At 50.7% G+C, this 22,623-nt stretch overlaps 1 protein-coding gene across 1 annotated transcript in view; it reads left to right on the top strand.

Moving 5' to 3' along the window:
- SNX25 (sorting nexin 25) overlaps window positions 1-19,861 on the top strand; it is an 85,204-nt gene extending 65,343 nt beyond the window's left edge. Inside the window, exons 9-19 of the mRNA XM_045821710.1 lie at window positions 515-787; window positions 2,660-2,824; window positions 4,042-4,173; window positions 5,168-5,308; window positions 8,127-8,240; window positions 8,846-9,010; window positions 11,339-11,456; window positions 14,926-14,992; window positions 17,966-18,147; window positions 18,654-18,754; window positions 19,283-19,861. Coding sequence (XP_045677666.1) covers window positions 515-787; window positions 2,660-2,824; window positions 4,042-4,173; window positions 5,168-5,308; window positions 8,127-8,240; window positions 8,846-9,010; window positions 11,339-11,456; window positions 14,926-14,992; window positions 17,966-18,147; window positions 18,654-18,754; window positions 19,283-19,363 — 1,539 coding nt within the window. The 3' untranslated portion in view covers window positions 19,364-19,861. The remainder of the gene's footprint in view (window positions 1-514; window positions 788-2,659; window positions 2,825-4,041; window positions 4,174-5,167; window positions 5,309-8,126; window positions 8,241-8,845; window positions 9,011-11,338; window positions 11,457-14,925; window positions 14,993-17,965; window positions 18,148-18,653; window positions 18,755-19,282) is intronic.
- Window positions 19,862-22,623: the final 2,762 nt, after the last annotated feature.

The raw sequence follows: 22,623 nt of genomic DNA, 5'->3' as shown, positions 1-22,623 counted from the left end.
TTGAGTGAAGGGACACAAAAAAAATTTTGATTACAAATGCCCCTTATAATGAAAAGCCCAGCAATAAGCATTGTGTTTTGTACAATACTCGGTAATTCCTCAATATGTATTTAAGAATTAAATGAAAGAATGTGAAATTATATGTGTGTTTATGTCTATAAATACACTTAACAATATGTATAATACGTATATTTCGTGAGGCTTATGAAAATAAGCGCATGGAATACTGTGCACATTAAATCAATCACTCATTTGTACTTTCTTGCCAGAGCTGAGCACCACCTGTTGTTAACTGTTCAACATGGCGGTCACGTTAGGGAATCCATTGTTTTCTCAGAGTCTGACGTGTACCCCTGGCCCGAATACGCACACGAAAGCCGAGGCCCGGCCCTGGCGTGCACCAGCGTGTGTTCTCAGTGCCTGCCTTCTGGCTCCGAAAAGCAGAGAGTGCAGAAGAAAGTAATTCTCGGAGACAGTGTGTCTCACTTTTCTCACTATTTTCCCATCTTTTCAGAATGAAATCCCACAGTTAGTTGGTGAAATTTACCAGAATTTCTTCGTGGAGAGCAAAGAAATATCCGTGGAAAAATCCCTGTACAAAGAGATCCAGCAATGCCTTGTGGGAAACAAGGGCATTGACGTGTTCTGTAGAATCCAGGGAGACGTTTACGAGGTCCTGAAGGACAGGTACTACCCTTCGTTTATCGTCAGTGACCTGTATGAGAAGTTGATGCTGAAAGAGGAAGAGAAGCGCGCCTCGCAGCTGATTTCTAACAAGGATGACGTGGTGAGTCCCGTTCCACTTTCTGCTTCGTTTTCGGTGCACGAGCTTTGAGTATAATCAGGCGAGCACATACTGTCGAAGCCAAAGTCGGGGTGCGCCTTCATCTTTTTTTTTTAAAGATTTTTATTTATTTATTTTTAGAGAGGGAAGGGTGGGGAGAGAGAGAGAAACATCAATGTGCAGTTGCTGGGGGCCATGGCCTGCAACCCAGGCATGTACCCTGGCTGGGAATCGAACCTGTGACACTAGTTCGCAGCCTGAGCTCAATGCACTCAAATGCTTGGTCTTGATGGCATTAGAATCTGGCATCCCAGAACTGTTGTTAAATTTATTCACTCGGGCTTTTTTGAAGGAAGAAAAGTTTTGTTACATGATTCTTTACATTTTCAGAGGACAAAACCCACTACACTGATCAGTCCCAAGCTCATGACTCATTGCATTTTCTTTTTGAGACTGGCCAGTTTGTTGTAACCGTGTTGTCCCTCTGCCTCAGAGTTACAGTGGTTAGTGTGCAAGCGCTATAGAAGAGGTTATTCAAGTTAGTAAATACATCCATACCTTACAGATAAATTGAACAAGGACTTGAACTGACACTTGATATGGAAATTCATAGTAATGAACACGAAAAAATGTCCAACTTCACCTAGGATTCCAAGAAGATTATGTGTTACCCTTTTATGTATGTCTGACCTTTTGATAGTTCCTACTCTTTGTTCCAATAATTCCCACTTCTAGAAATCTGTCCTATGGAATAGCTAAAATGTAGAAAAACATTTATGCAAGACGGAGTTTGATTTAGGACCTCTGGGACAGCGAAAATGCAAAACCAGCCCCCAGCAGGGGCAGCAGTTGGTCTCTGCCACAGTTGAATCATCAGTTATAAAGTGCTGTCTAGGCATAAATTACAACTTTAAAGACTCTAACACCCTCCATATATGCTGCACTGTGCGTTACGTGAAAAAGGCAGGCTACCTACTTGAGTGTACACAGGTGTAGAATGATGTCATAGTGATGTACTTATGGACAAGGCTTAGAAAGAACCTACAAAAACAGCTTGGTTTCCTATGATTATCATATCTTATTTTCTTAGAAAAAATTTTAATTTCCTGTTTGTTACAATGAATACAAGTTGGATGGAAAAACTCGGAAAGAAAGCTCTGGAGAAAACTAACCAGAAGGGAGTTCTGGCGGTCCTTCTCAGCGCCCCGCCGCTGTTGCTCCTCAGGGGTCTAACTAATGAGCCCTTGATGATCTACTCAGAGTCTTCCAAGTTGCACTGTTCTCTGCGAACTTGAAGTCTCTCTCAGAAGCTAACCATTTTACTAGCAAAACAGTCTACCCGATGATTTATAAAATACATCTTCAAGAGAAGGACCGAACGAAGTATATGCAGAAAGTACTTGGGCTAGTAGGAATTTGAGAATTTTATTTTAAAGGGACCTGCATGAGTTGTTCCTAATGTTCCTAGCACAGCGAGAGGAGGCCCAGCCAGCCTGGGCGTGCCTGTCGGAGACCAGGCCCAGGGCAGTCGGGCTGAGCTGCGGACATGATGGGGCTGCCCTGTGTTCCGTGCAGACCCCCTTGGGTGCCCCCCATTTGGGAAATAATGGTGTGGACTTTTGTCCTTTCTCTAGGTTACTAAATGTTGGGTTTTTGTTTTTTTTTCTTCACTGCAATTCTAAATCCCCATTACTTGGGTTGCAAACACTTTAATTTTTCACTCTCCTTCTCCACATCCCACTATAGATTCTTTCCTTATTGGAACCTAGTACTTTGGAGCGTGCACTGTGGTGTTGTAGCGCCTATAGAATAGACGATAATTACTGAGCGGTCCACCTTTATAAGATATGGTGGTCATGTGCCTTCTGTTCGCAGGGCCTGGGAGGCGAGGCTGGCGAGGACGCCGTGGACGAAGGCACCAGCCAGATTAATGAACAAGCCAGTTTTGCTGTAAACAGACTCCGAGAACTAAATGAGAAGCTTGAATATAAAAGGCAAGCTCTAAATTCTATTCAAAATGCACCAAAACCTGACAAGAAGGTAACTCTTTTGCTTTCGAGGTTGTTGTTGAATGTTCATATTTTTTTTAATTTGATAAAAAGCAATTTTTAGTTTATGTTGAGAAGTATCACTGTTTCTTTAAAAGGAATTTTACTGTGACTTCTATTATTATTATTATTGTTTTGCTTCTAGTAAGAATTAGAAAGTTTCTAGTTTCTAATATCACATGATTTGGGTTTCTTTCCCAGTTACTAACCATAAGTAACTCTGTCCCTTCTCTGGCCTGCCTGCCGTACCTCTGGGGAGGGGACACAGCTTTCCTTGGTACCAAGGTCATTTCTGCAAGTGCATTAACCACTCAGGGACAATCTGAACATTTTTTTTTATTTTCTTATAAATGCTGCAAGTAAAATATAGAGAGCCTCCCAGAACTGTGCAAGAAATAAATTATTTCACTAAAATCCATGAAATTTGTAAGTTTAAAAATGTTAATAGCATCTTGCTAGTTGGCGTTTCTCAAATGCAAGTGGTGGTGTGGCCTTTTGCTTTGTGTCCACGCCTCCTGGGAGTCCGACAAGGACGTTTCGGCCATAGAGGTGCAGCCAGCGGCACCCTTTGGTCTGCTGAATGGACCGCCTCTGGCGCTGTCCGAGTGTGTGCTCAGGACCCCCAGCGATGAGTGAGGGGCCGGTGAGTGAGGGCGGCCACCGGGAAGCACCCGCTGTGCTGGTGAATGCAGCTTTGCGGCAGGCACTGGAAGTCGGAAGTGAGTTCGCCGGCTGTGTCCTCTCCCCAGGTGGTTTCGGTTCTGCAGGCTCCCCTGAGATCCCATGCGAACTATAGGACAGGTGTTTTCTGTTTATCTTAAAGAAACAGCATCGTTGAGATTTAGACAGGGACTGCATTGAATCCCTAAATTGCTTTGAGTAGTATTGACATTAGCAATATTTAGTCTTCTAATCCATGAACATAGGCTACCTTTCCATTTATTTATATTTTTCTTTAATTTTTTTCATCAGCGTTCTGTAGTTTTTGTGGCAGAAGCCTTTCACTGTCTTGCTTAAGTTCATCTTATGTAATTTGTTATTTGTATGCTATCGTAAATTCAGTTGTTTTCCTCATTTCCTTTCTGGATTGTCTGTTGTGTTTGGAAATGCAGCTGACTTCTGTGTGTTGATTCTGTGCCCTGCGGTCGCGCCGCCCTGTGCGGCGCTGTAAGTGGTTCCGTAACCCCCCGGGTGTCTTCCCTGTGGCAGATCGTCTCCAAGCTGAAGGAGGAGATCATGCTGACCGAGAAGGAGCGCGCCGACCTCCAGCTGCACATGGCCCGGACGGACTGGTGGTGCGAGAACCTGGGCCTGTGGAGGGCCGCCATCACTGGGGGCCAGGTGGGTCTGACCGCCCTTCCTCCCCGTTCACTGTGAACCTTGGACTTCACAAGACGAGATTTATCCTGGAGAGCTGAGGTCGAGGATAGAAAACTCACGTTTACTCTTGGAGACTGCCCTTGTCCCACCTTCCCCCACACGCTGCCTCGGGCTCTGCCAGGACGGGGAGCTCCCCCAGCCTCCCTGGCAGGGAGCCCCACGCCAGACCGAAAGCCGTCCTTGCTCACCGGAACTGTGAGGGGCTTCAGGCGGGAGAGGGGGTGGGGGGAGAGGACGTTATGTCTCCCAAGGTAAATTTCATGGAAACGGAAATCACGGTGTGTGGCTTCCTAGAATTGAGCTGGGGGAACCCCCATCCTTCTCTGAGAGCTGTTGGCATTCTTCCCACCTGTCGGCTTGCTGTTCATTTGCTTTTCCAAAGGAACATAGGATGTTAAGTCTGCCGTATTCGTTTTCTCTAAGTCTGCCCAATCACCACAGATTTCATAGCTTAAAACGACACCCATCTATCAGCTCACAAGTCTATAGGCCCTTAGTCACGATATGGCTGGGTTCGTGGCAGAATTCGGTTCCCTGAGGTTTCTCGCTGTCAGCTGCGGGTTGCTCTTAGTTGCTGGAAGTGCTCCCAGCCCTGTCCTTGTGTCCCTCTCCATCTTGGAGCTGGCAGCAACATGTCGAATCCTCCTCGTGCCCCCAGTCTCCGTGACTTCCTCTTCCGCTGCTGGCCAGAGGGATCTCTCTGCTCTTAAAGGGCTCCTGGGATTAGCTTAGACCCACCACCCGGGCCATTTCCTTGTTTGCAGGTCAGCTGTGCCAGGTAGCATCCTGGCTGTCGGGACAGAATCACCCCAGTCCCAGTCCCAGGGATTGTGCAGGGCGTATGCACTAGGGGGAGGGGAATCCGGGGGGACGTGTCAAAGTCTTGCTACCCCACGGGCTGCCCATGCTTTGTGTTGTTATCATTGTGTTGGTTTGGTTTGGTTTTGCTTTCAAGGTCACCGAAGAGAACGGTGAGCAGATGCCCTGCTACTTTGTCATGGTGAGCTTGCAAGACGTGGAAGGAGTGGAAACTAAGAACTGGACAGTCCCCCGAAGGCTCAGTGAGTTTCAGAATCTGCACCGGAAACTTAGTGAGGTACGAATACTCGCAGAACATTAGGATTCCTGAGCAACAAAAGGTGTAAGAGCTCATTTCGATTTTTCCCCATGAGGAAGCCGATTCATCTTTTTCCTTTGCTGTTGATACTGGCAAAGTGGCATTTTCGGCCTGGCATTTAGAAATTACTCATAGCTCAAATCATCTGGCCTCGTCTAAATCCTTCAGGGCAGATAACTGCCTGATCTCCGTCGTGAATGGGGCTCCAGAGGACCCCAGAGCTGGAAGGGGGCCAGAGACCAGGGAGCGGCCTCAGAGCTGCCCGCTGGGGCCCCACCGCAGTGGGCAGTGCAACCGGCACTGGGCGGCGGCAGCTGTGGGTGGCGGCAGCAATGGGAGGGGAGGGGGCCGCCCCAGGTTTCAACACAGAGCTCCGGCAGTCGGTTAAGTGTCGTGACTGAAGCCGCACCCCGGAGCCAGACTGCACCACCCAGGACCCCAGCGTGAGCGTGACTGCTTACCACTCTGTGCCCCTCTGTGCCCCTTCTCCCTTGTCGGAGGGACACAGGCACCGACTGACAGCACCCCTCACCCGTCTCGGAGCCGTTGTGAGAGTGAGGGGACAGGGGAATGCAAGGCATCTGGGAGATGGGGGGCACGCAGCGAGCATCCCCGGGTTAGCATTGTAGAAGGCACTGCGCCCGCCTCCACGGAGCGTCTGTTTCCACTTTGTGTGTGTGCGTGTGTGTGTGTGTGTGTGTGTGTGCGCGCGCATGTGTTATACAGACTTGTGTAGGTGCACGTGTGTTGTGGGTTGCGACTTAGCACGTCTTTCCTGCTGTGGGTTTGGTTAAGAATGTTTGAGAGCCGCCAATCTAGGTCAGTTCTTTGGTTTGACAGACGGGGGAACTGACCCGGAGAGTGTAACTGACTTCCCATAGGACGTGTACCTGGTGGCCACACCAGGATCAGCATCCAGGTAGTCCAGCTTCCAACTCCTTGTTCTCCCGTTGGCCCCAGAAAGGTCACCTTCTGTAAGTCGCCCTGTCCTGGAGGCGATTGCCCTCCACCCAGCGACGATGAAACAGTTCTTCCCTCGCCTCCGCTTTCACTGGGGCCGCTTGGTTCTCCGCTCCGAGTGGACTCCTGCCGGCCACACCCTGTGCGCGCCTCTCAGACGCCTCCTCTGCAAGTGGGCTCTGTCTGTCCCTTTAACCTTTTCTCCCAGGGTGGTTTTTTAAAATCCTTTGGGTCACCAGCTTCTGAATGCGGTTACTTCTTCAACCGCTTTTAAGAGGAGGGTGGCCAAAGCTGAATGTTGCGCTTCGGCGTTTCTCAAGTGGACTGTGGCCGCTCTGGCAGCGTGGCCAGCAAAACAGTCACCCAGCGCAAGAATAAGTTTTCCCCCAAATGTCGGCACACTGCAGAACGATGCATCGTTTGCCCTATGACGAACTACGGCGAAGCCCAAGTGTAGTATTGACCTATTTGCTGGTAAAAACGGAAGGAAGGAGAGAAAGGGATTTAGGGGAGACAGAATTTCTCTTAGGGAGGAGAAGACGTTCTTTGGAAATAAAATCGGTGATACCGAGGCGCCAGAGGGGACAGACTGTAAAGGCCCCTGGGCGTTGTTTCCGTGGCTTTGTCCCCCCTCCTCTCTGTGGCCGGATCCCTGGCTCGCTCTCAGGCTCTCAGCCCCGGGGTCTCCTGTCGTGTGAGTGTTCCCTGCTGAGAGTGCCCTCCCTGTGGGCACCTTCCTCCAGCCCCTGCTGGCTGTACTCCTCCTCCCTTCCTGCCCCTTTCTCACCCCACGTCCTTCCTCTAACCCCTCCCCCTGAATTGGAGCACCAGGTGGTGTTTCCTCCTTGGGCAGGTGCCCTCGTGCTCTGGGAGCTCCAGCGGGTTGCGTGGGGAAGGCTGGTGCTCCCTTCACCACCGGAAGCGCTCGTTACAGGCCGCCTGTTACACGTCCTTTCTTGCTGTGGCCAGGCCCGTGGGGTGGTGGGTGGCGGCTGCCTGACCCTGGTGGCGAGGGGCCTCGAGGCTGTGGCCGGCCGGCTCTGTGCGCACTTGCCTGTCAGTAGCACTTGAACTCGTGCAGCACATGCGAGGGGCCTTCATGAAGGCCGGCGTTTGGCGGTGGGGCCGTCGGGGGCCTGTGGGACCCACTCCCTCTTCTCTGAGGGGCGCGCTGGCAGCGTCCCGTGGGAACTGGCACAAAGAGCGCGGACTTTGTAGTCGGGCGGGTCTGGGCTTGAATCTCCGGTCCTGAGTCTTCTCACGTGGGAAAGGAACGGCCCCAATCCCCGCCACGTGGGGCTGCTGCACCTGCCGGCCCCGGCAGAGCGTCTGCACAGGGCAGGCCTTCCTCCCCAAAGGAAGTCTCTTGTTATTATTGTGCACTGACCTGTGTTATTAGTGTAACCGGCAGGCTTTCACTCTGCAGTGGGCCATTAAAGGCAGTGCTGGGGCTTCAGCCCAGGTTATTCTCTCTTCCCATTGTGTTCCTTTGTCACCTTGGATAACCTCCGACAGCCGCGCTGTAAACGGAGCCCCTGGTCCTGTGCGCCAGGTGTGCGTGCCCAGCGCTCCCCGCACCTGTGCACAGTGTGCAACTCCGCCCGACTGGCCTGGCTTCAGGGTCCGCGGGTCCGAGCACGAGGTTTAGCGTTTCCATCAAACACCCCGTTCCTCCCAGTTCCTGGAGCCGGGTCAGAGCAGGTGGGTCTCCAAGGCCTTGAGTGTCAGAGGAGCGAGTGCAGGAGGAGGGGCCCTGGCTTGTCCTGACGGTGATGCCGAATCTCTCTGAGAGCGAAGTGTAGTTTCCAGGATCTAACATGTGCCTTTCCCCCCACAGTGCTTCCCTTCTCTAAAAAAAGTCCAGCTGCCTTCTCTCAGCAAACTGCCTTTCAAATCTGTAGATCAGAAGTTTATGGAAAAGTCCAAGAATCAGCTGAATAAGTTTTTACAGGTGAGTGACTAAAACGTTTTGGCTGTGAGAGGAAAAGCAGCTGTTCGGGGTTAAACCGTCGTCATTCTCAGAGCTTGCCCGTCGGCCTCCTGCCCCCACAGGCCACGCCAGATCCTCAGAATAACTTCTTGTTTGTTGGTAACTAAAGTGCGCCATCCATACAGGAAGTGCAGACACCGTGTGTACAGCCCTCTCTGTCTCCCCAAACCGAACACCCCCTTGTCACTAGCACTCGGTCTGGAAACTGCCAGTCCCTCCAGTTCCCTTCCCGTCCCCGCCCCCGAACCAGGGGCAGCAGCCACGGGGCAGACTCCGAGCCGTGTGCAGAGGGGGAATCTGGTTGCACTGAGCAGGCGGGCCAGAGTGGGTCCATCCTCTGCACAGCAGGCCCACCGAACAGATTGGTCGGGGCGCCGCGGCCACCCGGAGAGGATGGTGTGCCATTACCATCATGGAGAAGCGATCTAATATACTTTAGTCCAGAGGGCAAGGGCCGTGGTTTTAGGCTCGGAATCCTGATGAGAGTAAGCTACCTTTGTTACGTGGGCGGGTGGCTTCGCAGCGCGTGGTCCCACAGAGGAGTGATGCACCCCTTTCTCCCGCAGAATCTGCTTTCGGATGAAAGACTGTCTCAGAGCGAAGCACTTTATGCCTTTTTGAGCCCTTCTCCTGACTACCTCAAGGTCATTGACGTGCAGGGGAAAAAACCCACCTTCTCATTATCCTCATTTTTGGAAAGACTTCCGCGAGACTTCTTCCCCCACCAGGAGGTGAGCTGCCTAGAGCCCGGGCTGCGGGCCGCGGGTTGGCGTGCGTGAGCCGCTGTCTGTTCCAAGGCAGCTCGCGGTGACGTGCTCGTGGGAAGCACCCTGCTCACGGGGTGAGGCAGGGACACCTGTTTTCAGTCACTGCCGCGGTCATGTTTGCGACACCTGCCTGTGCCCCCCCCAAGGCACTCGGCAGCAGTAAGATTCAGAAACGAAAGGGTTCAGGACGGCAGGTAAGTGTAATGCGGTGGGAAGCTCTTAGGAGCCCCTGCAGGCGGCTGCATGAGCCAGTCCCTGGGAGGGTGGGGGGGCCTTCACGGAGGAGCTGGAGCTGCTGTGGAGGGGAGGAGGCGGCTTGGACTGAGGGCGGGGTCTCTGCCCTGGACTGATGGACGATTAGTCATGGAGTGGGCGGGGCAAGGCCTTGCCAGGTTGAGGAGTGATTTTTTAAAATTTTGTGTACATATGGTTTTAAGTCTTGTAAGAGTTTATTTGAACCAAAGTAAAGACAGTTGCTGGGAAGCAAAATCCCAATGGAGTGAGAAAATGCTCCAGAAAATGTCAGCTTTGCAGCTTATCGTGTACATTATTACCCAAGGGGGAGACATGTGGAGGGCTACAGGAACTCCGCTGGTGAGATCAGGGAGGCGGGAGAAAGCCTGGGCGGGAGACCGGGATGGATGAGAAGGGACACGCAGAGACGCGTGTGCTACGTCGGCAGGCACAGGAGGGCGGACGTGCCCGTGCTGCAGGTGGCAGCGGCAGACACAGCATGCGGCCCCACGCGCTGGTGCCAGCAGCCCTGCCTCAGGCGCTCTGGACAGAAGTCTACTTTGACATTTCAGAGAGAGGTTACCCGAGATGCACAAAGACAGCAGACCGTTTCAGAGTTAAAGACCGACCTCTCTCAAGGAAGCCGCAGGCCTGGGACGTTGGCTAACCACCACGAACGGCTTTCAGTTACAGGCAGACCACCCTGTGTGGTCACTTGGTCACTGGGGTTGTAAGGCCCCCCAGATGGGCCTCGCCTGAACTTGTCGGGTTTAGCATGTGGCCTCCTTTGCGCCCACAGTGCCTGGGCAGTGGGGCGTCTGTAAGGAGCCAGCAGGACGGGGCTCGGGGAGCGTCCAGGTCATTGAGCACGTGGGGCTGCCGGGAGGGTGGTGAGCCTGGGGGGGCACGGCGGCTCCACGCTCCTTATGGACACACACCTCGCCGCCTCGTGAGGATGCTCGCCTGTGTCCTATACAGCATCCTTCATAATAAGCTGGCGAATGTAAGTGAATGTTTCTCTGAGTGCTGTGAGGTGCTCTAGCAAATTACTCGAACCTGAGGGGGGTGGGTCATGGACCCCTGATTGACGGTTGGTGAGAAGAACAGGTGACAACCTAGATGTGTGATTGGTGTTTGAAGTGGGGGCAGCCTTGTAGGACCGAGTCCTTAACCTTGGCGTCTGATGCCAGTCTCTAGGCAGATAGTGTCAGAACTCAGTGAAGGACATGTGTAGGACACCTGGTCAGTCTCATGAGAATTGCCTGGCGGCTCTGAAAACAGCACATGGGAAGGCCTGTGCCCGGCAGCCAGCCGGGCCCACAACCCAGCCATTCAGGCAGGGCTGGGCTCTTGCAGTTACCACCCCTCCCCCTGGCTCCCAACCTGGTCCCCGTAGGCGTCTGAGCTTGTAAACCCTGGTTTACTAAGGGGCTGGAGGAGCACCCGCATCTACCAGTGTCAGCCACCCACTTCTCAGCTTCCGGGTCCTGAGGCTGGCAAACGTGTCCTTGAGTGGGGCGGCGAGAGTCTCGTCCTCAGGGGGCCACAGGCTCCTTCAGCCTCCAGTCCCCGCTGGGACTTCTGCTGCTTCCCTTCTCAGTAGACAGGAAGCCGCGGTCTGACTCCCAGTGTTGACTTAAGCTGGAGAGGGAGGGAGGTGCTCAAATCCCGCACCGGAGAGCCCCACCCCGCTGGTGTGGCTCAGTGGACTGAGCGCTCGCCTGCGAACCGAAAGGCCGCTGGTTCAATCCTGGGCCGGGCACGTGCCCGGGTTGTGGGCCAGGTCCCCAGCAATGTTTCTCTCCCTCTCTTTCTCCCTTCCCCCCCTCTAAAAATAAATGAATAAAGTCTTTTTAAAAAGTAAATACTGGGGAATGGTCAGGTACATTTTTTTCCTTTCTACTGAAAATACCTGGACGTCTGCATGCAGGAGAGTCACAGGTTGTATGAGGTCGCAGTGTTAGCCCCGAGCGTGGCGTCTACACCTGGGAAATGGAGAACAGCACTGCCGCTTAGTTGGGTAGGTGACCTGCTTCTGTGACTTTTCTGTGCCCCCAGGAGGAGGCAGAGGAGGACAGCGACCTGTCGGATTACGGCGACGACGTGGACGGGAAGAAAGACTCCTTGGCCGAACCCTGTTTCATGTTGATTGGGGAGATTTTTGAACTCCGAGGAAGTAAGCCTTTTTGTTGCTATGTAGTGGTGTGTTCTGGTTAAGTGGTTACACATACACACATTTAATGTCCCTTTATTTTGGAATCAAACATGTATTTATATTCATTCATTCATTCATTCATTGAGCAGATACTCCTAAGGGTCAACCAGATAGCGTGGTGGGATCTGAGGACGCAGCCTGAAGACCCCCGACACAGGGAATGCCCCGAATTTCTGTTCCTGTGACTCAGCCCAGTTGCTGAGAAGAGGTTGGGTGTTGTGAGGACAGTTGTCTGGCCGGGATTACAGGACTGCCTCGATCCCCTTCCAGCCACTTCTCTTTCTGGATGCATTTTCAGTGTCACAGCTTGGTGGATGGTGCTCCCGGCACCCAGAGGGTGGGAGCCAGGGCTGCTGCTGAGCCCCGCACGGTGCCCAGGCGAGCCCCTGACCACGAAGACTCCTGTCCCAAGTGACAGTGACGTCGGGTTGAGAAACCCTACCCCAGTAGTTCCTCAGGTGTACTTAGAAGAAACAAGAGCGAACATAGGATCAAAACACCATTTTGTTAGGACCCACACAAGGGCCTCTGTCCTGAAGCAGTGCTCAGGTGAAAGGTCAAACTGCAGTCCCTGGTCTGCCCCTGAGTCCTAAGCAGGACTCCCTGCCCACCCACACCTCCCACGGCCGCCACACTCCACACCAGGAGACTGGCGCGTGCAGCCACACTTGGGGCCTCGGTACTAGCTGGCGGTGTGATGGCGCCGAAAGGCCCCACTAACCGCCGAAGAGGAAGCACATGAGAGGAGCAAGGGTTTGCAAGGCCCAGGGGTAACCTCCAGCCCACACAGTGACACCCTCTGGCCGTCGGGGCTCTGTCCACGCAGATTAGCATCTTCTCCCTTGGGGCAAAGGAGGCGGGCCGAGAGCTGGTCTCATGCAGGCAGTGGGGCTGTGCTTCCCTTCTTACATGTCCCTTAGTGTCACTTCAGGAATTATTAGCAGATTGAAAAAACTTCAAGTGCTCAGACACTTGAGCATGTCTATGTGTTTTTAATCCTCAGTCTCTACTACAGTGCCTGAGCCATAGTAGGTGGTCCAGGCGACACCTGGCCAGGTGCACTAATGAATGAACAGGCAGGAAGATTTCAAGCACTGAAATGAATTATCTTGGTTACTGAACTTTTCCTTCGCCCAAGCCAAAGCCTAAACAATCAGCAAACGCCTTGGCAGCATGTGTTTTACATGCAGCTCTGCAGGGGAAACGAAACCATGTCAGATGTAGATTCTTCCTTCGGTTCATTTACACTGTAAGCGTTCTGAAAGTCTAACTCACATTATGCAGCAGACACAACTAAAGGCAAAAACCACAGGCAGAGATTTAGATGTAAGGACGTTCATTTTTAGCATAGTTTTAGTATTGAAACGTTGGAAGCTACATTTCAGAAGTGGGGGATAAGTGAAGAAACCTCCACATGATGGAATGCCACCCAAGCACTGAAGGTCCTTTCAGACGAAGAAGCCGTCGCCGCTCATGTGATTCAGACGCATTAAGACATGTGCTGCTGCTGGACGGGGTCCAGCGCCGTCAGAAAACACTGTCCTCTGCCCAGCACCCGACTCTTCCCTGGGGAGGGCCGGCCCATCCCACTGTGAGGCCACCCGGTTTCCCAGCGTTGACGGGAAGGGGGAAGCGCCCTTTTAGCCTGCGTCCCTGCCTGTGTCTTTGGGGTGCGGAGATGGAGACGTGGAGGCTCTGTCAGGGCAGAGTGGGGCTCAGACTCCCCTCTCCGCAGCGGGCACCTCCCCGCTGTCACGTGCCCGCCCAGAGCATATCTGGTGTGGCCGGTGACATTCCGGAGGGGAAAAAATAGAACATCATCTATAATGAGATGTGATATCTTTGCCATCAGCAGAATCCTACTGTTGCTGCAGCTGTCTCTGTGGCTTTCAACAGATGAGCCCTTCAGAGGGATCATGGGGGCTGTTTTTGGGGGTGGGACGGGAAAAAGTCGTCAGCAGCCATCAGTGACGGGAGAATCTGGAGCACGGCAGTTTCTGGTTCCTGTTCTAGTTCAGCACACAAAAAGGGACCGGTAGCAATACAGCCTTTTAAAAATCTGTGACCGGTCACTCGGCTGACAGGCCTTCTTTCTGGAGGGGCCCTGTCCTCAGAGCCTCTGGCTGTGCACTGCGTCTCTGCCCTAGGAAGGCAGAGGGAAGGTGTCATCACGGACAGACGCACTCCCCAGCCACCACGCCAGCCTCCCCGCGCAGGTCCGCATGCTGGCCACGTGTCCTGAATGCCTTCAGCCACGTAAGGTGCCTTGAAGGCAGGATCCCGACTCCACGACTTGAATCTTACTTGAAGGATTAACACCACTACTCTAACTGGACACTTAGAGCCATTTAAAAAGTTAGACGTGACCTTGGAATGTCTGGAAGCCCAGCACCAAGCCCGTGTGCATTGCCGATTTTCGTTTGCGAGGCTTCCCTTGCACGGGGGAGGGGGCGGTGATTGTGAAGTCTCCTCTTTCAGGTTCGGTGCTGGTACCGGCCCCCTGAACTCTGGGCTCCATTACAGTCAAGTTTCAGTTTCTCATGTGCTCGTGTGTTAGAAGCTAACTGTTTTTGATGAATGGGGGTGAATAAATAGAAAATTGGGTTTAGATTCCAGTTTGCAGACCTAAAATACCCTCGCAGCGTTTCTCTGCCTTCTTTTGGTTCACATTCCTATTTTGTAGCCATAGTCACTGAGGTAATAAGGAAAGTTTAGACTGGTGGAGCGCCTCCCAGGGCTCTCTCACACAAAGTATTGACGAGACCCTCAGAGCAAAACAAGCACACGTGACCCCGTCCTTTCCCAGACGAGGGCACTGCAGCCCAGAGAAGGTGGCCCCCACCCGCTGCCCCCAGTGGCAGCTGCCGCAACAGCGCAGGCGCTCGCAAAGGCTGGGTTCCCTGCTTACGTGGATCCCGGCTCCGCCCACAACAGCGTAAAACAGAAAAGTGCCGGGTGCTCTGCGAATGGGAGCAGCGAGACCCACCAGATCACTAATATTTCAAACCAGCCGTCAGCCTGGGACCATGTGTGTTTCTCGTTCAGAGAGGCGGTCGGCGGCTGGGCGGCCAGCCAGCCAGAAATCCGGAACAGGAGTCGCACCGTCTGCCGGTGGAAGCAGACCCGTTGCCGGGAGCCCCAGGGGCACGGGGAGTGAAGCCTTATTCCCGCTCGTTCGTTCAGCCATTGTTTAGCCATCAGAAAGCTGTAAAAGCTCTGAGTTTCAACCTGTCGGTTGTTAAGCAGAAAATGAAAAGCTGAGTAAGGAGTTTTCCTGGGTAGAAGTTTGCGAATCTCAACCCGCACTCGGCGGTAGCACAGCCCCAGCTTGGCGCCAGGGCTCGGAGTGAGTTAAGGGGGAAGGTTTGTTTCGGTGCGGCTATAACCGTGGCATCCTGTGACGACGCTTCTCCTCTGACTTGTGTTTCAGTGTTTAAATGGGTGAGAAGAACGCTGATTGCTCTCGTGCAGGCCACTTTTGGAAGGACCATCAACAAGTGAGTTGCACAAAATTAATGTTTGAATGCACGCCTGCTCTTTGCCTCCGTAGTCAAACTACCTGTGCTAACAGTAGCCAGCGAGCTTTCATACCGAAGGTAGTTTATTTTAATTTTTGTTTCCGATATGATTCGGAGATCGTCCAGGGAAGCAGATTTCTGGAAGAATCGTCCCACAGAATGCACGGTGCAGCAGACGGCGGAAGCCTGAGCTAGCGCTGGCGTTCTGGGGTCGCGGCGCTGAAGCCCCGTGTGTAAAGAGCTCTTGCGGTCTTGATGACCGTCTTGGGCGTCCCGGGCACAGTGTTTTAGTGTCACACGATGGTAATCAGGTTAAGGTTTAGACCCTCAGCCAGGGTGGAAGGAGGCCGAGCCTCCCACACAGGTGCGTACAAGGAGGGAAGCGCAGACCATGGATCAGATGACGCTGATGTGGGCGGTCCTCTCGTTAAGTCAATATCTGACCATCATGGACCACTGTTGTAAGCCACACGAATGTTGTTATATCTCATTGTCTGTGTATCTAAATGTGCTTATGTTTTTATCTGAGTATAAAAGCTTCACTCCCTACCCAGGATTCTTCAGGGGATGAACATTATGTCTTTCTCACACAGTAAAAATGTGAGTCGGCCACCAAAAGCAAGGGGAAAGATCACTTTTTCTGTATAGCAACTATGGTTTAAGATGAAAATCAGATTTTTTCCAATTGAAAGACTCAGTTGTCAAGCATATGCACAACATTAATGTGATAGTTTTATCACATTAATTTTTATGGAAAATGTAAAGAACACATTATCTTTCCACTCACTGGCATATAGAATATCTTTTCCTTGTGGTCATAAACACACCATTCTAAGATTTTTTTTTTTTAAACTGGTGTTGGTGATTTCTTTGTTCAGATCATAGGCGTTTGTTTTTAGCAGAAAGGGGCCTGCTGAACTTGCAGCTTAGGTCAAGGTCAGCCCTCTTAACCTCAGTAGGGACGGGCGCTGGGTAAGAAATTTCCTAGGTGGCCCTGTTTTTCTCGGGACTCCAGGCTTGCCGATACATTACCTTTTTCAGCTCCAGCAGGTCATTCCTGCTGTCCTTGCTTGTCTGTACAGCACGATATTGGTTCCGAGTTACCGGTGTCGCACGAACAGCTGCGGTTTGTCGGCGTGAACACACTGGCACTTACTTTCACGGGGCTGGAGGAGAGGCCCGGTGTAGAGTTCCCAGGCTGGTCCTTCAAACGGGCTCTTTTCTCCGGTGCAGGATTTATGGAGCCCCGGCCCCTCGCCCCTGCCCTCCGCCTCTTTGCCTTTAGCCGATGCTGTCACATAAAAACAAGCAGCAGAACTTGCTTTGTACCAGCTGTAATCCCACGTACCGGAATTGCTTCAGAAGCTTCCTGTGGTTTTGGCTAATAGAAAGCCAGACCCACACTGATGGAAAATACTTAGGTGATGGCCTTGGGTAAGAGTCACTTACCTAATTTTAAGTTGCAAGTGGAAGTTTTCTCGCTTCCTTTCTTCATGCAGTACCCAGGGGCAACCCAGGGAAGATGACGGACAGGAACCAGGTGTCTGCCTTTTTATGCCGATTTTCTGAGGCCGACAGGCAGGTTGGCGGGTTTTCTTGAGTCACAAGTCCCATTACATTAGCAAAATTATTTTTGTTAGGTATGCATTGAAATGCACGTTCTGAGCAATAGAGGGAAGTAGCTCAGGAGACGTGCAGTCACAAAACAGAATGAACAGTCTCGACTGTGCAGTCTTTAGCCCTGAGTGGTTGCCGTGCGAAGAATGCTGAGTTCCAAGCCCTGGCCTGGCGGCCCAGTTGGTAGGAGCGTTGTCCCCTACGCCGGAAATACTAGGCTTGAAATACCCGTTTCAGATACTGTTTCTGAGAACCTTACGTTGTCTCTTTACAAATCTGGTTGGGAAGTCAGATTCTTCTTTTTTTTTTAAGATTTTATTTAGTTATTTTTAGAGAGGGAAGGGGGGGAGAAAGAGAGAGAAACATCAGTGTGTGGTTGCTGGGGGCCATGGCCTGCAATCCAGGCATGTACCCTGACTGGGAATCAAACCTGTGACACTGGGAAATCAGATTCTTAAAAGGGGCTTTGAATTTATTATTCATGAATTGAGTTTGAATTTCCCGGTGTTTCTGGCACTAATAGTCTAAAACAGTTCTTTTCCCTTTTTCAACAAAGAGACTTCCTGCTCCCAACGAACAACTACCCTCGGGCTCTTGGAACTGTATTTGTCTGTTGACAGCATAAACCCTGTGATTGGTGAGAACTGACTCATAACCGATGGACTAGGGTTGTGTGGAAGACCTGGGTTACAGACATAAGCCACCTCTTTATCACTGTGCCCAGCCTTCATTCCCACGGAGATCGGACATGGCTAGGTAGCGGTGTCTTTCCAGGGCCCTTCCCTTCGTGGGGAGAGGAGGCTCTTTCTCCTCTGGCCCCGTGGGCGTGTCAGATGTATGCCCCGGACCAGAGGACACTGCCTGGCACGGTCTGCCATAGCAGCACTGGGAGACGGAGAAACTTGGTTCTCCCTGGGACCTGAAGAACTCAGGGGTGTTTCAGACCACGTTTAACCATCCGTCAGTGGATTTGTGTTTTCAGTGGTTGGTGCCCTGTCGAGGAGAAATTAGTATATCAGGTGCTGAGTACAGCGAGAGTGGTTGCCAGCTTTGGACACACCCAGCTCCTCGCCGGGGAGGATGCTGCGTGGCGAGCATTCGGAGCAGTGAGCGCCAGAGAGAAGATAAAGTGGGAGCTCGGGGGTCAGTGGTCACACGGCATCACCGGAATAAAAAACAACTCTCAGAGCCAGAGTTTAACATCCAATTCCTAGTTTATTCATCAAACATCTAGACGTGGCTGTATCTTAACCTTCCCATTGATAAGTGCTTTTTGAGAACAGAACATGAACAATTTTTTAAAACCTCATCCAAGAAATATTCTTCTCTCAAAAGACAAATTCGGGACACAGTGAGCTGGATTTTCAGCGAGCAGATGCTGGTTTACTACATCACCGTTTTCCGGGATGCCTTCTGGCCGCATGGGAAACTGGCGCCCCCCACCAAAGTCAGAAGCAAAGAGCAAAGTCAGGAGACGAAGCAGAGAGCGCAGCAGAAGCTGCTGGAAAACATTCCAGGTGAGGCCTGGGCCCTGGCCCTGGCAGGTACAGAGATAGAGTGGGGAGGTTTGCCTGGTAAGGTGTGTCATTTCTCTCTCTCGGGAAACACTATTTACGATGAAAAAGAATGATCACACTTAAAAAAAAATGTCTTGCTCCTTGCTGAGAAATTACACTGAAATCTCAGTAAGAACCATACTGCTTATAATTCTTTTAACTTAGGGGAGAAAAATGTTTTAGAACAGGTAACACATGTGGGGTTTTTAAAGTCCTGCTAAAGTCCACTGTTTTGAATGCTTAATTTTTAAGTGGGTAGCAACGTATTGAAATTATAGTTTGTATAAATATCTTATGTGGAAAGATTCTAAATAATCTTATTTTCTCTGTAAACACTTGAAAAAGCTCATCATTCCCATTCCTCAGGCTTCGGCGCCATTATTTATGGTGGACGGGTTACGTAACTGAATCTCCGTGCACTGTGCATTTCACCAGTAACAGCATAGAACATACACCTGGTTTTTCAGATATGCTGCAGAGCCTTGTCGGACAGCAGAATGCCCGCCATGGGATAATCAAAATATTCAATGCGCTGCAGGAGACAAGAGCCAATAAACACCTGTTGTATGTGAGTAACGCAAAGCCAACCGGAGAGTTCACGGTCTCTTTAGTTTTACGTTTCTACCCACATGTTATTAGGGTAGACTGAAATTCTTTGTACTCTTCATCATCGGTGTCACTTGTCACTCTGGACCCATTTTCTCCGCCTCCTTTTTGTCTGCCTGCCTGTTCAATGTGGGTGAAAAAACCAAATCACCCCCAGGGGGTGCATCCTCCTCGTTCTCCTACTGTTGTGCGCCTCTGGGCTTCTGATGTCTGGAACCAACCGCTTGTTTTTCCCATTTCAGCAGAGCAAGCCGTTCCCCAGGCGCCTGTCTGACTAGGTTGGCAGTGTTACTGTCGTTGACGGTGTGGCATTGGGTAGCACACCACGAAAGCTCTATGCATTCCATGTCCTTGAGAGGGACTTGTTGACTGAGAATAATCCAGACCTAAAATTAGACTTCACTCCTAAATGTAGATACTTGAGGAAACCCTTGGAGAAAAAAAACACAGTCTTCCCTCCTCTTTTTCTTCTTCCTCGTCCTCGGTGCAGGTGCTGATGGAACTGCTGCTGACCGAACTGTGTCCGGAGCTGAGGGCGCATGGGGACCCGCCGAGGGTGGGCCAGGCGTGAGTCCGCACAGATAAATAAACCACCGAGAAACGTCTGTGATAGTAGACACGCCGCATTTCCTCTTTTCCGCGGAGGGCTTGACTGAGAACAATGTGGATTTTATTTTAGTGACGTCCCCCTGGTTTTACGGGAAGTGAGCAGAGGGGTCGATGCTGTCGCAGGCAACAGGAAACACCACTTCTGTTAACTGTTGGTTTTTATTTTCATAAGAATATAAATACTTTGAAGTTCAACGTGCTGATGGACATATAAATGTTAATATGTGGTAAGAACCTAGGAAATATTATAAATATTTATGAAAACTTTTGAAACGAAGAACTGTAAATACTGTACAGATAATGTCCTCGCTGAGGATTTTGAACATTCCTATACTCGTGTGTATTGAAGAACATTGTTGTGCAATGCTTTATGTAAAGTTATTGTGAAAAATTTGTCTTTATTTTTACCAAAGATTTCCCATAGTTTGAAGCATTTGAAGCAATAAAATATAAAAACGAATCATAGTGCTCTATGATGTTTAAGTTGCATATATGTGAAAGAGGTTGAAACACTGTGGGCAGTTCAAACACTTATCGGGTGCCCTTTTTAGTAGAAAACATTGTGCACATAAGTACTTCTGCAAGGAAATAGGTTGCTGCCTTTTCCCCGGACACGAGATGCGTTTGTGGACAACACGATGTGGACGTGAATGAGGAGAAATGATGCATGGGATGGGGGGTGAGCTGGGCTGCAGATGGGCGGGGCTGAGCCCAGGAAGCAGGAAGAGGAGGGAGGGACCTCAGGGAGTGCAGGGACACGACTGTGTCCTGGAGTCTCGTGGACCCGTGGGGGCAGTCAGGGAGATCCAGGCACCCACCGTCCCTGCACAACTCAGTCCGTTTCCGGGGCTTGACCGTGCATTGCGCAGAGGCAGTAAAACACGTTCCCCTCTCTGACGGCCGGGAATATTGAACGTACAACGACAGGCAGACGTGCAGTTTGAAACCCACGAAAGCAAAATGCTATAGGCACTAAAGTGGTACTGCCTATATCATCGATAGAGCATGGCTGCCACATTCTTGATGTGAAACTTAACTTCTGAAAGATAAATGATTAAAGATTAGTAAACCAAACGTTATCTTTGGGATTCTTACACTTTCAGCTCTTTGATAATTATGTACCAAACCAGGGTGATATTTGACACTTCAGGTAAAAATCGAAGTTGGCTGTTTGCACCGGTAGGAATTGCCCTTCGTAGGAATGGAGAAAGGACATCCAGAGAAGCGACACCTGTGCAGGCGCCGAGGGCCGGGAACACGCCGTGGCCCGGTTGCTGGGAACGCCCACCTCGTGCACAGCGCAGCTGCGGCTGATAAACTCGTACTCCAGGTGGGAGAACGGCCAGCCGACTCCTCCGTCTCTAAGATAAATTCTCGTGTCAGATACCCACTCCGAGGGCTGCTCAGACCTGTGACTGGTCGCTCTGTCGCACAGGAAGGACAGCGCCTTGTTTGGCACTGACTAGGGAGCAAGCAGACGGGCAGGGAATGGAGATCGGCTGCAAAGGAAGCGTGTAGCAAGCAGTGCAGGCACAGCCACTCCAACCTGTGTTTCGATGGCAGGTAGAAAAGCGTGTTCTTTACTTTGGAAGAAGAAAGACAGCAAATCTATTAAATGTGCCATTAAAGCCAACATGCACTGCTTCATTGCATCACTGTGTGGACATCCTTAAAGAGAGGGCTCCGGACCCGGGCTGAGTGTCGGGAGAGAACACTCGTGACGGTGGACCTTCGGGTGGCGGAAGGAGAGTTACACGAGTGGTAGAGGACAAGAGCGAGGCACGCGGGCCTGTGGCGTGGAAAGGGATAAAACCTTAGATACTATAAAATCTTGTAATTGCTTGAGATATTGAAACGTGTTGCCGGAAGAGAGGAGAGGGCCTTCAGTAGAGATTTCCAAAGAAAACTGATTTTCAAGGATGGTTTAAATGTATACTTTTTAGGAGATTTAAGGGAGAAAAGCATAGGACCAGTTGAGGGAATGTCACAGAAAATCCTTTCGACATTTTCTTCCTTTTCTATAAGGACAGAATGAAGTTCAAGTAATGCAGACAAGCCAGAACACGAAACAAAGGCGAGGTCATTTTCTGCCCCGAGATACCTGGTAATAACTGGCTCCTCCTACACAGTGTCGGCGCCTCCCCAGCTAAGACGGGACCTCATGGAAACCCAAGGTCCTTCAGAAAGGACGGTTGTGGTTTTCAAAATAAAGCAACGGTAGCTCAGCATGTTTCCAGAGAAGATATTCAGGCATCTTTAAGACGTGTCCTTTTCCCTAGTTCTGTGTCACAGACGGCTGCCCCTGCCGTCGTACGCACATGAAGTCTGTTTTCCTGCCCTCTTCGGTGAAGCCATTACTACCAGGAAAACCTTCTGCTAACTTAGTTTTTAACCGTATTTAGTTCTGTATGGATTCCATGGAGATTTTTTTTTCACATTTTATCTTGCTTCGAAGTACATCTAGGTTTTTTAACATGGAGACAATGAAGCACAAAGAAGACGTCTAGCTTGAACTGATGGTCTTCTCAGGAATGTAGCCGTTGTTTCATTAACTCAAGTTAGTTAAGGGAAGATGTGGAGGGACACGGTTGTAAGCAACTTCTTAAACCCGCTGTTTTTAAAGTTGGTCATAAATCAGCCAGTTTAACTATTTATAACAATCTCTTTTGCGAATACAAGACATCCCAGGAGATCTAGCGCCGTCTTAGCTGTAACAACTTCAGAAGCATAAATGCTACACAAATTTATTTTAAAAATTACTTGTAAATTCCATCCAAAAACTTTTTGTGAATTTTAAATTTAAACATTTAAATAACAGGTTAAAATGACACAATTTATTTCATGTATAGAATATCTTACACATGGTAGCATTTATACTTCTGAAGCCCTTCAACCAAAGGTCACACCAGGTCTTTTGGGGCGCTGCATTTGAAGACGGGGAGCAGAGTACGGTGTGGTTTTCAGGGTCTGGTGCGGTCTAGGCCTGTCGGCAGGCGGAGGGAGGGCTGGGTTTCTGAGCGGTTGCCCGGCCGTTTGATCCTGTAGCTGCGTTTCAAGTTGTGAATTACAGACTACAAACCCAAGAGTGAAAGGTAATGTGTCATCGGTAAAAAACCCAAACTATGTAACTTGAGAGGTAGAAAATAAGCAGACATAGCTGTTGTAAAAATACACATTTTAAAGGTGTCAGGGTGGACGATCTTTGTTGAAATGCACGACGGT

The sequence above is a fragment of the Phyllostomus hastatus genome, unplaced genomic scaffold (assembly GCF_019186645.2).
Source record: "Phyllostomus hastatus isolate PE091 unplaced genomic scaffold, TTU_PhHast_1.1 phas_scaffold_46, whole genome shotgun sequence".
NCBI lineage: Eukaryota > Metazoa > Chordata > Mammalia > Chiroptera > Phyllostomidae > Phyllostomus > Phyllostomus hastatus.
Note: the sequence above shows the minus strand (reverse complement) of the source record. Positions and strands in the feature narration are given on the sequence as shown.